The sequence below is a fragment of the Egretta garzetta genome, unplaced genomic scaffold, assembly GCF_000687185.1.
Source record: "Egretta garzetta isolate BGI_Z169 unplaced genomic scaffold, ASM68718v1 scaffold61, whole genome shotgun sequence".
NCBI lineage: Eukaryota > Metazoa > Chordata > Aves > Pelecaniformes > Ardeidae > Egretta > Egretta garzetta.
Window position 1 is genome coordinate 1,261,891 of NW_009258620.1, and position 14,036 is coordinate 1,275,926.

The following is a 14,036-nucleotide window of genomic DNA, read 5'->3' on the forward strand; positions in this document are numbered from 1 at the left end:
AATGCCAGCTCTTCAAAGAGACAGAGACATTCTTGTGAGTCCCAGCATTAACTCAATAGTCCTTAGGAAATGTGGGGATTTGGGAGTAGGGCAGATGGGTGGGTTTGTTGGTGGTGGGTTTGTTTCACTTCTTACCTCTTTGATGAGAATTTCTGCCACTTCTTTGTGATTATTGAGAGCAGCAAGGTGCAGGGCAGTGAAGCCGTCTTCCTTTTTGGAGTCAACCAGCTGCCGAGCTCTTGCTAGAATCTTCTTTATGGCTCTGGAGTGTTGGAGGGTAAGAGAGATGGAAGAGTTACTTTATCAGGAAGGAAAACAATGCAGAAGAGACAGGCCTGACTCTTCTGCTCAGTAGTTATGAATGTTCATGTTTTAATAGGCAGCACCATGAGCTGACACCTCTGATGCAGAGCACTCCCTCTATCTCACAGATCGAATTACAAGAATAAACCAAAAGCCCTCAGTTATCATTTAATGAAGTACGGTAAACTCACACTGCTATGAAAATAATGAGCAGATTTATCCTTGGAAGAATTCCAGAGGCTCTCAGTTAGACACAGTCTTTTCAAGTACTGTTTACTACAGACCTCCTCCCGTCCTTCCATGTGTGAACCCAAACAGCTAAGGAGACTATCTAGAAGCAGACAGATTTCCTAGCCAAGCTAGGGAGGCATAAGAAAGATGGGATGGGGAAAGCAGGCAGCAGTTTCCTGTGAATGCATGAAGGAGGGAAGGAGGGCAACAGCTATACCTAGCCATATCTAAACCCAAGAAATGCATAACCAACCATTTCCTTCCTAGCTATCTAGAACTACATCTGCTACCTTCTTCCCATTAAGACAGCAAGCATGAGTTAACATCCGTAAAAGCAGTAAAAATGAAAAAAGGTCACTTACAGCTTGTTGCCTTTCAGAGCAGAATAGTGGAGCAGGTTGAAGCCTTGACAATTCTGGACAGTGAAGTCTATGTTGGGTACTTCAGTGAGAATCTCAATGACGACTTTGTAATCTGCAGTGATAGCATAATGCAGGGGTGTGTCTCCCTGGGAATCCTATACAAGGATACCAAAGCAGATACAGGTTACGTACCTCAGAGCATCAAATGAAACAGCCTTCCCTGACGGGACAGTTCAAGACAAGAAGATATATAGTGTTCACCAGGTCACATCAGCTCCAGGCCAAACATCACTGGCATCCATAGCTATTTCATAGCCTTTGTGAAATCATTTCCCCAGGGCTTGAAACCAGCTGCTGAGCAGCCCAGTGCTAACATTCCAAATTAGCTTTGGGAGACTGACCCAGCACAATCCAGTCTCACCATCATACAAGCACACCCTAAAAATGGGCTGGGTCCAATTCACCATCACTGCCCTTCTAGCTCCTAAATGCCAGTCTCAAAAACATCACCACTCCTTGTTGCTGGGAACAGGAGTGTTTCAGCAACACACATTAGCAGCAGGCCAGCTCTCACTGGAAGCCCAAGTGCAGCAGAGCAGAGAGAGTGCTCCTGGATTGCACTGAGCAGACTCACGACGATGAAGGGGCAGACCCAAACCTGGAATTTCAGACTACTGAAGTTAGAGAAATACCTTCTCTGTGCAATGCATGGTAGTGCATTTTAAGAGGATGACCTTCAAATTCTACAGAGCAACAAATGGTGTAAGACATAAAGAAACGCCTCAAAAAAAAAAACCAAACAAAAAGCCCCCCAGATCCCCCGGTAGAGCATTTTAAGAGGATGACCTTCAAATTCTACAAAGCAACAAATGGTGTAAGACAAAAAGAAACCCCCCCCCGCCTCAAAAAAAACCAAACAAAAAGCCCCCCAGATCCCCCAAAACCCAAAACTTACTGGGAGGTTGACATCACAGTTGAGCTCACAGAGGGTCTGCACCACCTCTGTGAATCCTTGACTAACAGCAACATACAAGGCTGTGCACTTTGCATTGTTTAACAGGTCTGTACTGGCTCCTTTACCAATAAGCACACGGGCAACCTCAGCTTGGTTCCTGATTTAAAAGCAAGGAGTAAGACAGATGAGATTCAATCCTGTGCAGACAGTAAATTCTTCCTCCTTGCAAGGCAACAGAACTTCTCAGGTTTTGTATCCTCTTGACCTCATCCCACCTCCTTTTAGTATTAAAAAAAAAAACCCACCCAACACACCAAAGCCTTCCTAATTTGTACTCTAGAATCTGCTCTCTCTTTGCTTTAAATGAACAGAAATTTCCTGCTCTTATTGATGAATTCTTCCCCAGTAACTGACAACACAATTCAACCTTTCATCTAGCCCTGGAAAACATGTGCGTTTACAGAAACCAACCAACCAAACTAATCCCAACTACCACCACCATCCCCGCATCCCCTGAAAAAAATCTGACCACCAAAACCTCCTTATCACTTCTTCTGATTCTCCCCAAAATTTCTAGCACAGAAATGCACCGGTGACCCTGAAGCTCAAAGGCCAATTTCTAACATAAGGTAAAATCAAAGAAAAGCCTCCATCAGCCACACACCCTTCACACAGACTGCCCATTTATATCTAGAAATGCCCTTTTGCAGCCCTTTAGGTCTTGTATCAGAGATAGCAAGAAGAGAGAGATCCTACCCAAAAGCTGCGTAGTGCAGTGCTGTATCCCCCTCTTCATCCCTTAGGTTGACAGTGGCATGTGCCTGCAGCAAAATCTTCACAATATCCAGATGCCCCTGGTAAGAAGCAATCTGCAGGGCAGTTCTGCCCTGGTTCTTTGCATCGACCTACAGGAAGGGCAGAGAGACAGCAAACAGCTTGATTAGGAAAGACCTTGCCTTGTGTTCAGGCCTTAGCTCTGTTCTGGAGCAGGCTTAGCAGGATGGAAGTCACTAGCTGCAGAACAGTTGCAGGCTCAGAAATGCTAATCAGAATCCGTGCCCCGTTGGCTCCGCTTTATGTACATCAACTACAAGGCTGACCTTGTCCCAGAGTATTTCTGAAGGGGAAGAGGACAGCACATTTAGTCAAGAAGGGAGAAGTGAGTGAACAGAGCTGGAAGCCAGCGCTCCAATTGCAGCTCTGATGCCAAATCCCTCTATGCCTGAAGCAGAATACACCTTGACATCTCTGCCAACAATTCCTTTCCCAACAGGAAAATGTGTGAGGGGATCAAATTAGCTTTGCATCAGGCTTTGAAGATGCCAAGTCCCCATTGTTCTATGTTACTCAGGTATTTTACTGGGCATAATGGCTTGAGGGTGTATCACAGTGTTGAAGTGCTGCAATGAGATTTTTTGACAATTAAAGGGACTGAAGAACAAAGAGAGGCTGTATGAAAGGCAAGGAAAAAAAAGGAAAAGAAGCTACCAAAATCAGTGGGAGGCCAAGGAGAAGAGATGAAGGAGCTAGCAAAACCTCAGCAGACTGGCAAGGAGAACAAATTTGTTTTTCCCTGCAGTTGGTTCTCTGCAGCAGTCAGGAGAGCAGGACAGGCAAGACTTCCCTTAATGCGCTCAAAACGATGGGTGAGTCATTTCGGCAAGGAGGCATTAGAGGCCACTGTGTTATTCTTCCATTTACACAAGAAAGACAATGCTGATAAAATGGAAAGGCGTTGGCAAGCAATTTCAATTTGCACTACTAAGTGAGCCTCAAAATGCTGTATACAACACTAACAGAAATAACTAATTCATATTAATATAAATACTAGAATTGAAATAGAATATAGAATAGAAATAGAAATCTAGTAAGAATAACTAATAACATAATGGATTCCTGACTCTTGGCACTTTCTTCTCCGGGATAAATTTGACAATTGCAGGTATTTGTCTATTCTTCCCATCTCCAGAGGCCCCATTAACTTTGTAAATAAAGAACTATAATAAATACCATACAACTAACTGCTAAATCAGCCTCACAGGGGTTCCTTCAGAACTGATCCTAGCTTTTCTGGTTCATGCATCCAGCTGCTCCTGCCAGCCAGGTAGACACAGCCCCAACAAAACTTACGTTTTGTTACCAATGGTTTCCAAGGACACTGCTGAAATACTCTGTTCTCTGGTTCTCCTTTTTTAACCTGTTTATAAACCCTGTACCCCTCAGTGAAGGAGCCTGAACCTTCAAACAGGCAGCCTGAAAGAGCAGTGATCTGAGTAGATGTGATCCTAATGCTTTGGCACCCTGCAAGCACATAAATTGTTCAGCAACAAGTCAAGCCCAGTTCCCTACTCCAGTCAGACATGAGATAAGACACTGCAGACATGCACAGCATCAGGATCTGGGCACCTTTCCTCTTTCCCGATTCCAACAATACCATTTGGCAAGGTCATCTAAGGACAGACACATTCAGCCAGACACAACCCATGGCTTTCTCTTCAAACGGAGGCTATGTACTCGGACGTCTTGCTGCTGTTTTTGTACAGATAAATACCTCTCCCCCTACTCCTACAGGTGCAGTGTCCATACAGGAAATCTGGGAATAGCCAGCTTTGGAAATGTGCTCTAAGGACTTAACTCTAGTTCAGATTTAATGCCACAAACTGGAGCCATAAAATACATGTATTTAACATATAAATTTAACCCTAAATTGCACCAAAATAATTTTCCAGCTGTTAGGAGCTAATACTAGGTCTGAATTGTTTTTCTCCTATCCTTTTCCCCACTTGACTACAAAATTTTATGACAGTATTTTAAAGAGGAGCAACAAAAAGTAATTTTTCGGGATGTCTTCAAAACTTGCCTTGTCTGGGTACTTCTGAAGGAACTCCCGAACTTTAGCGGCATTGTTGAGTGCCGCACAAATGACCAGGCAGCCTGCGTGCTCTGACTCTGTCTTCTGGGACAGCAGTTTCTCCAGTACAGTAATCAAAGTACCTGGGAGGAATGAGAAACAGCCACAGGTTAAGAAGGCCAAAGAGCATATGTATACGTGCGCACAGTTGGCATAGCACAGCTGTATAACCACAGTATGGGCCTGCTGTACCACTGATACTTAAAGCAGAGAGCTTTACAAATGTGTGGCTTACACAGAACTTTTGCTTTACGAGTCTGATGTTGTGAGCGCCCAAAAGACATGACACCATGCTACAGAAGACCAACACAGAAAAATCACTACTAACAGACAAATAAACTGAAGAGGGATGCATGGCTTTGGAAAGGATGCCGTAGGGAAGAAATACAGGTCTTTTCAGGTGGCCCTCTAATTACAGACTTCTGAGTGCCTGAGAGGACAGAGGTGTTACAGTTCTCCAGACAGAGCAAAGTTAAAAAGCTTGGGCTCGTGTGCAAGTTCCCCCTGAAGTCTAACTTGAGCAAACAGCTTAAGACCCATCTACATAGCAAAAAAGAAAAAAATGGGAAGTCTGGCCCTTCCCACATGATCCTGACATCTAAAGAAAGTATGGTGAGGCTACAAAATATCTTACTAGCAGATGTGCAAAACAGACAAAATCCCCTCTACACATCATGTGATTCCAAATTCAATTTCAGGGTGGACTGGGCAAAACAACCGTTGATTTAACAACACTTCCACACAAGGACTTGGGAATATTTCACAAACATTCAAAAATTAGTATCCTCCTACAGGAAATGCAGCAGGACAGAACAGAAAACTGAGACAGACCAAGACAAAAGCAAATACTGAACCTAGGGCAGTGCTATGGTTAGCATTCCTGAGTCCTAAATTCTGTATTTTCCTGCTAAGGCCAGCTTTGCTTCCCCAGAAAGGCACAGCTTGGTTTTGGAGCTCTGCCCAGGGATGAACAGGCAGCTGGAGTTTAACACTGTCCAAAGAGTGTTGCTGTTGTTAGACCAGAGTAACCATTTCACAATCCCTGACAGACCAGACGTCTCTGTTCTCACTATCTCACTTTTTGATTCCTTTGCATTCTCCGTTGTCATGAGGTTTGCTTCCTCATCTCTCTGATAGGCTGTCAGGCAAGCTGGGTTAAACGTCCAGGACTGCCCTCCAACCGACACTCGCAAATCTCCATCCCCATAGACCTTGATCACTTTGCCGATGTGCCCTAGGGTCTGCAAGGGAAAGAAAGAAATTATTTTTAAAAGGTAAGATGCAGTATGCTGTGCATCTCAGAGCCAATGCAATGCTTCTAAGAGTGGTTTCGCAGGTGGCACTCCTGCTGTGTGAAAAGAAGCACTGAACAGTGACACACTCACAGACAGCTCCCACTTCAAGGACACCAGAGGGTTCTCAGCAGGTTCTCTATTACTGGTTTTATATAAGAAGGGTTTCCCAGACACATTACAAATGTCTAGAGAGGAAGGTGGTGAAACAACAAAACATGGTCTGAAGAACCCTGAGAGAACTGATAAACTGGGACTAGGAACGGTTCCCTCTGTGCATTTAATTGGTCCTGGAGGACACCTGTATTCTGCTTTTTAACCACACTGGTCCGATCAGACCATTTTTCCACTTGGATACTCTCCTGCCTCATTCCAGAGAATTAGGGAGGGCATAAGAAGACTTGTTTACTTTGGTTAGTGAAACCTCTTTGGTTAGTGAAACCTCTTATCTGACTTACTGCTAGCCAAATCCTTTGTCAGATTCCCCATCTACCCACTTTGCTTTGGGTGCTGCAATAGGATTCTATTACCGATAGCCAATAGCACCAGGCAACATTTATTTTGCAAGGCCTCAGCAGTCCCAGAAAGGTCTGTGCACTCACTGACCAGCAGGCATACTGGAGGGCAATGCAAGCCCAGTCACTATTACTAATTGCTTGGGAAAACTCCAGAAGTTACTGGACTGTCCTGGAACTGTCGCGCACTCACAGGTGCCATTTCATCTGTCCACTCCCCATGACCAGGCTGGAATCGCTTCACTGTTTCCATATCATCTATCACCCGGACAACATCACCAACCCAAAAGGTGTTGAGCTACAAAAAAAAGAAAGTCATAAGCTTTTGGGGGACGAAGCCAGAAAAAAAAAATAGCGATCAGCCCCTCCACCAGCCCCCCACCCCTCAGAAAACCCAACCAAACAAAAAGCCCATTGACTCAGAAAACAAGGCATTACAAAACATAAGTACCACTACAAAGAAATCCATAATCACTGCACTGCAAAATAAACATAGTCCAAGGGCTGGGGTAATTCTGTTTTAAGCCAAGTGCACATTTAAGTAGGGAAATAATTTGGGACAAAACATTTTTCTTCTTTTCTTTCTTCTTCAAACCATTTATAATTAATACCAGTATAAAGTACATATGGAACTTCCCTTGGTCCATCTCCTCGCTATACCTGACTTGGCACTGGAGATGTTAATTCACTTTAATACGGAAATTAAATCTGTTTGTTATTTAAAACAGACAAGTGAAACCAGAGTTTATCTGTACTGGTAATTTGCCAGATGCTCCCTCTGCTCATTGAGCTAAGAAGGGAGCACTGTCAAAACACACTTTTCAAAGCAGACTAATTCTGCACAAAACAGCCTGACGCTGCATTTTCCATTGGTATTGGAGTTTTTAGCATTGTGACCTTGTTCAGGTCTTTCAGAATTTTGTAGTCTTCCAGCAGCTCCTTCTACACCTATTAGCCCTGTTTCCATTCACCCACATTTCAGGCCCTCAAACCCCTGGGGAAGACCAGAGCTATGAGCTTTAGAAATTCAGACACAAAATTAGAAGAGCTGGATTAAAGACTCAGGTTATTCAGAAGAATCAGAGAGAAGCGAGACAAAGAAAGATGTAAAAAGGAGAATAACATGAAGACACAAGAACGAGGAAGAAAGCAAAATTGAACGGAAATTATGTGGAAGAAGGTTCATCACAGATGAAAGGTAGCTGCAGGAGGATGAGCTACTATAGCCCTACTGTTACCACTCTCATCAAAGCAGCTGAAATTAAGAAATGGAGTTCACCTAAAAACTTACAACATTTGAAATGCAAAGGTTCATAAAACCGGACAGCCTAGTAGCCCAGCTCCCGCTGTCTGCAACTCTCTGCCTTAGCTCTGATAGCTTGCAGGAAATTCTGGCTAGAACTACTGCTTTTAGAAGAGCAGTTTATTTCTCTGGCACTTGCTTGGGACACACCGTGTCCTAACACGGCAGGCTAAATTGACAGCTATTCCCTGCAGCATTTCTAGTTCTGGCCAAGCTCACCAATCGGCACCTACCTTAGTCAGAGCTCCAGGATGGAAAGTCCAGCGGGTTTCACTGTTGAACTGGACCCTCACATCCCCTCTGTCCGTGATTCTGTGCACAGTCCCTGTCTGGCCAATGAACTTTTGATAGGGGAAAGAAAAAGAAAAGTACAGGAAACCTCATAAATAAATCACATTGCTTAACAGTGGGGAAAGCAGGCATCTAAGGCATAGATGGCTAAATTACCCACCATTTCCAACTCACAGACTAACAGGGCTCCCAAACCTGCATTAAATGAGATGCAGTCATTGTTTTTCTGCAAAAGGAGGGAAAGGCTGCTTAAGAAGCTCCTCTAAAGAAGCAGCATATTGGGGGAGGAGGGTGATAGGAATACAAAGTGTGAAAATCCTTGAAAATGCAGCACAAGGTGTCCTCCTCTTTTCAAATTACAAAGGTGGGCAGAGATTACAACATTGCTCTGCAGTATAATACCAGCAAGGCATGCTCTGGGAGAAAAAGAAGGGGGCATGGTAGAGGGGACTCCACAAAACAAAGTAGAGCTGTGTAGTACAGTATTCTGTATCTGTTGATTCTGGAAGGTCCTGAGCAGCCGGTAGTTTTGAAGGAGACAAAAAGTACCAATTTCCGAGTATTTAATATCCCTCTCTACACCTGCATTCAGCCACAACAGGAATTCAGAAGTGCAGAGGTTTAACAACCTAGCAGACTACATTAGCTACACAGCAACATTCACAAACTATAGCTTTGGGGATGAAGGCCTCAGCTGGAATAAAAAATTCATTACTCCACTGACAGTCGCCTTAAAGTTCACACCAGAAGATGGCGAGTCCCTGCCTGCCAGGCTAAAGGAAGAGACTGATGCTCAGTTAATAGATTTCCACACCGAAACGGCATAGTTTGTCTTGACATTTTGAAGTCTGATTTCAAAAAGACTGCTTGCCTACAGGGCAGGTTGGGCTAGGATACATATATAACATTATCTTTATGATTTTATAGCACTGCTTCATATACCAAGGCTTCAGACAGCTGTCTGAGAATCAGACCTGCAGGTTATTCAGTTTATTGACTCAAGTGTAGCAGGCATTTGTGGCTATACACTTCCCACCCTCTCCAAAAAGCCACTTTTATACAAGTTACTAGTACAGGCTCAGAGATGGGTCTGTGACTTTGTCTTGCAGTAAATCTACTGCACAACAGCAGTACTGCCTTCTTCAATATGCAAAGGTAATTTAATCTGTTTTGGGCAATATCTGTAGACTATTAAAATCCAAGAAAACAGACTTAAGGAGGAGAAACAAAAAGCACAGACCTTTTAATTTAAATGGCAGATTTATTCATTTAGCTGTTGTCATTTTGTCTGAATGTAAGCCCACAGTGAATGTTCACAAGCCCCTGGAGACTTGCTTCCATGATGGCCCCCAAGATGCCATACCACAGCAATAGGTGCCATGTCTATCTTTAATTCCTATGCCACCTGAGGTCTGTGACAACAGACTGATAGCTCTTCAAACAAAAGACAAGACAACAGGCTAAGCTCCAAGAACATCATATGGGCCGAAAAATTTTAGCCTTGGCTAGGGATAGAGCCCACTGTTGACAAAACACATAACTTTCATTAGTAGTAATGCACAGTACAAAAGAAGCCAAACAGGGAATGGATCCAGAAGTCCAAGGAAAAGATCCACAGCTCATTTAAAAACAAACCAACCAGCCATTAGTTTTTTGCACTGGCTTCCAAGACTTTTGAGCAACTCTTTTGACCCATCATAGACTCTTACAAATCATGCAGGGCTCCACAAGGCAATTCTTGTAGAACATAGATTTATCTGAGCCCAAAAATAAATCTGACTCCAGTTTCCTATCACTAAAGAATTTGTATTTGTGATTCAACAAACACAATATAAACACAGAAGATCACATGTTACTCAAAGATGTTCTGGTAACTTCCTAGACTTACATATGTAGTCTGAGAGAGTGACTGATATGTTACTGAGAGAAGAGGAGCAAGCAGAAGCATACCTCAGCCATTTTAGGATTCCAGCCACCATGGCCCTCCTGCATCTCCCGCAAGATGTCAATGTCCAGCAGGCATTTCACTTTGTCCCCATGCTGGAATGGATGCCTGTCCGTGCTTTCTTTCCTCTGCAGTTCAGCTGGTCTCCCTAAAGAAAAGAATGACACCATCCACAGAAATGCAGGATGCAACAATACACTTTGTGTCTCATTTGGCTTTGTTACAAGGGTTGCAAATTAACATAGGCTTAATTGGCGCAGAACAGCGTAAACCCCTTTTTCTATTGTGCAGTATGGCCTACACGCTCTACGGGGCAGCACCATGTAGAGACATCAAGAGGATTTAGCTCTAATTGGATATTGATATGAGTTAAACACGAGGTAGTTCTGACAAGACACAATTTTGTCCCTTCCCAGAGAGGGGAATGCCTTTGAATGACACCTCTCGTGTCATGTCAGACATCATCAGTAGCTGTTCTTAGCAATTCAGTCACCCACAACCGTTGTTCAGCAGACACATGCCCACAGTACCCAAAAGAAATTCTCTTCCACAGGCAGCCACATAGATTGCTTTGTGGAGCGCTTTACCCTGCTAGCCTTCCTGAGAGGCCATACCCATGGACATAAGCTCCCCATCCAACTCTCTCCTTCCCTCATGCTCTTGCCAAGCTGCCCAAGGAGGGAAAAGAATGAGAAAGACCCAATTCTGATGCTGCAAACTCAAGAACAGACCTCTCCGTTTTTATTCAGGGGAGCAAAAGATGGCCCCTGCCTCATTAAAAAAAAAATACAACTAAATTACACCTTAGTAAAAAATGCTGCAAGTCCAAAACCACAAGCAGTTTTCCTTGGTTTCATCACGGTTAAGAGGAAAGGTGGATTGCAGCAAGTTGCATCACCTTTTTCCATTACTTTTTCTAATCTCCCTGCTGGGCAAGTATTTGGCAGCTCCGTTCTCAAAAATCTCCCTTTTGTCACACTCCCCTTCAACACACTTTTTGGTCCACCAGAACAATAATATTTGCTCTCAAAAAGCACAGTGAACACCAGATGGACCGCTGCTTGCGTGAAGAATGAAAAAATTTGGATTAACAAGACTGACACTGGGTTGAATTCTCTGCTGCTTGGCAGAAGATGCCTCCTTGGGATACAGCTGTGGGCATCTGATGGCCTTACACAATCCTACCAATGAAAAGCTAAGCTACGTTACTCGCTGCTCTGAAATAAAGCGGTATGTTCACACACAGACCACTTTTTAAAAATGGTACATACTATGTCTGAACTTTGTAAAACCACCTGCTGATTTTCTGTCTTTCAAGCAAAACAGCTTTAGTGTCAGGAAATGGCAGCGTGTTGGCAAAAGTTCTCAACAGAAGATTCGTCTCTACGCACCTAATTTTGGGAGATGCTCTTTGTAGTAAAAGCCACCAGATGCCTCCACAGTACATTTCAGGTCCACTTTTCCCTTGTGCCCAACTCTGTAGACGTTGGTGGTACCATCAGACCACATGACGCTGGCCACACTGCGTCCAGTCTCTACATCCCAGCCACGGATATCAACCACACGTCCAGTTTTGCCTTCACCACCTGATGGAAGAAGAGGGGAGAAAAGTGTCCAACTTGCGTTTTCACTGAGACCAATATACAGAAACTCAGACCTGACACTGGGATGCTTACCAAGATATAATTTAATTACATTTTTATCTTAACTAAGTAAAAAACAAGGGAAAAACTTGTCAGTTCTCCAACTATTCACCACAGAGGAGCAGACACGGAGCCAAAAGTCAGTAGCTGGGGCAGATGATATTCCGACAGAGAGGTTGCCACCAGGAAGGATTTCTGTGGGGTCCTAGCACAGGCCAGCTTTACGTGTTGAACAGAAGCACACGGGTCTGCTTCACTGACAGCAAATTGCTGCCTGAAGCTGAGCCCTCCAGTCAAGTATTTTTCATATACGTGAAAGGAGGAAATCACACCAAACCAAAAAATTATTCGGAGGCTCATACAACTTCCTCCTAGCTTGCATGATTCACCTTGATCTGCAGAAGGCATGAGATATCTCAGTCATCCTTTTAATTAGGGAAATTAAACCACGAGACAACTCAGTTTAACCAGCTAGGAGAGAATCTCTACACTAAACACACTAAGAGCCAGCCAGCCATTTACTTTGGAATACAAATATGGAAAAGCTGAATTCTGTGTACACCATTCCTCCTGGTGTAGAGGAACACTGCCTGGCAAGGCAACGCACAGTGTCATGGCACCACACTGTGGCAAGACAAAAACACAGCAGCATTGTAAAATCCACCCAAAATCTTTAATCTCTCCCCAACACCGGCCAGGTGGAGGATCATCAAGTAAAGTTTGTTCTGGTACTTCTCTTCACCTGCCCGAGCAAGGAGGAATACTACTGAGACAATCCAGAACAGGATATATTTGTGAGAAGGTAAATCAGGCTGGGCACATGGGACAAACTCTCATCCAAGAGACCTTGGTGTCTATCAACACCAAACCTGGTGGCAGGCAGGCAGAATTTGCAGATTCCCTACCTCACTCTGCTACCAAGTCACTGCGTGAACCTCTGCAAGTCCCAGCACTGGTCTAGTGCTTTCCCAAATGTGGATAGCAACATCTGTCTGTCATCTGCAGCGATCTTGCAGCAGCACTGTGCCCCTTTGACTATATTATTAACGTGGACAGGTTGTAGCAGATTGCTGTCCTCTCCCAGTGATACCTACCAGCCTTGAATTAACACTGACAAACTCAGCACCAGTGATGGACAGGTTGTAGCAGATTGCTGTCCCCTCCCAGTGATACCTACCTTGAATTAACACTGACAAACTCAGCACCAGTGACAAAAGAACTTAACATTTGTCTGTTGCAGCAGGGATTCAGATTGAATAACAACAAAAAGTAATCTCTGTCCTCGCCCTGTTCAGATGCTTTTCTCTGAGGAGGGCACTAGCTTCCACTTCCATGTGCTCTGAGAAATGGTTATAAGGAAAAATATGTATTCAGTGAAAAGCTTAAAGTGACTGAAAAGCTGCCAGGGTCCACCCTGACTACAGCAGAGAAAAAAGTTTGGTCAGTTGGCAAATTTTGCAGTCAGTGCTAATTTCTCCAAAGGGCTCAGGCAGCAGGGATGGTGACTCCACCACCTCTCTGGGCAGCCTGTTCCAATGCTTGACCACTCTTTCAGTGAAGAATTTTCTCCTAATATCCAATCGAAATCTCCTCTGACACATCTTGAGGCCATTTCCTCTTGTCCTATTGACTAGCTGCTATCAACCAGTTGCTATATCAACTAGCTGCTGCTGCCCTTACCAGGCACACAAGACCACATGATCAATACATATTACCAGGACCCTATTGCAGAGTTTGCAAGGTTTTTTATTACCACTAGTTATATGTTACCTCCTTAAATGGAAATAGAGTTGATGTGTTAGCGCGATTAGGAAGCTAAGTTCAGAAGAGCAAAAGGCCATGGATGGGGGCAGCTCTATCAAAGACAAGGCGGTGCTCATTAGACACCAGCTGAGTGGCTGGCCTTATGTTTCCTCTCACTTGTCTTGCACCTATAACTGCTTTCAGGTCACAATCATTGTAAGCAACACAAGTCTCAGACATGTAAATGTTATCTGATCTCAAAAGGATGGATAAGCTGTACTGAGCATAAGCTTCTTTTGCTCTCAGACCTTGCAAGTATCCATGTCCTCCACTGAACCCAGAGCTGCAATAAATGGCGGAGTCAACATTGCAAATGTTTGGACTCACAATTTAATAATTAAGGGAAAAAAAGAAGCTGTAACCATTACGGTGTGTACAGGGCTCTGGACTAGAAATGGACAGTAAAGTTTCCTTAACCATGTAGCACTACACAAAAATTGGTATCAGTGAGTTAGACACTGTCATCATATCCCCAGAGCAGC

General features: G+C 43.9%; 1 protein-coding gene across 4 annotated transcripts in view; it reads right to left on the reverse strand.

Annotated features, from left to right (window-relative positions):
- Positions 1-14,036, reverse strand: part of MIB2 (mindbomb E3 ubiquitin protein ligase 2) — a 50,639-nt gene that overhangs the window by 9,097 nt on the left and 27,506 nt on the right. For 3 of the 4 annotated variants that reach the window (XM_009648131.2, XM_035903577.1, XM_035903578.1), the window contains 10 exons: positions 11,500-11,694; positions 10,114-10,256; positions 8,106-8,213; positions 6,763-6,867; positions 5,841-6,003; positions 4,712-4,845; positions 2,608-2,756; positions 1,852-2,008; positions 897-1,051; positions 136-262 (listed from right to left, as the gene is read on the reverse strand). In XM_009648131.2, the coding sequence (XP_009646426.1) occupies positions 136-262; positions 897-1,051; positions 1,852-2,008; positions 2,608-2,756; positions 4,712-4,845; positions 5,841-6,003; positions 6,763-6,867; positions 8,106-8,213; positions 10,114-10,256; positions 11,500-11,694 (1,436 nt within the window). The remainder of the gene's footprint in view (positions 1-135; positions 263-896; positions 1,052-1,851; positions 2,009-2,607; positions 2,757-4,711; positions 4,846-5,840; positions 6,004-6,762; positions 6,868-8,105; positions 8,214-10,113; positions 10,257-11,499; positions 11,695-14,036) is intronic. The other variant, XM_035903579.1, reaches the window with a different exon arrangement.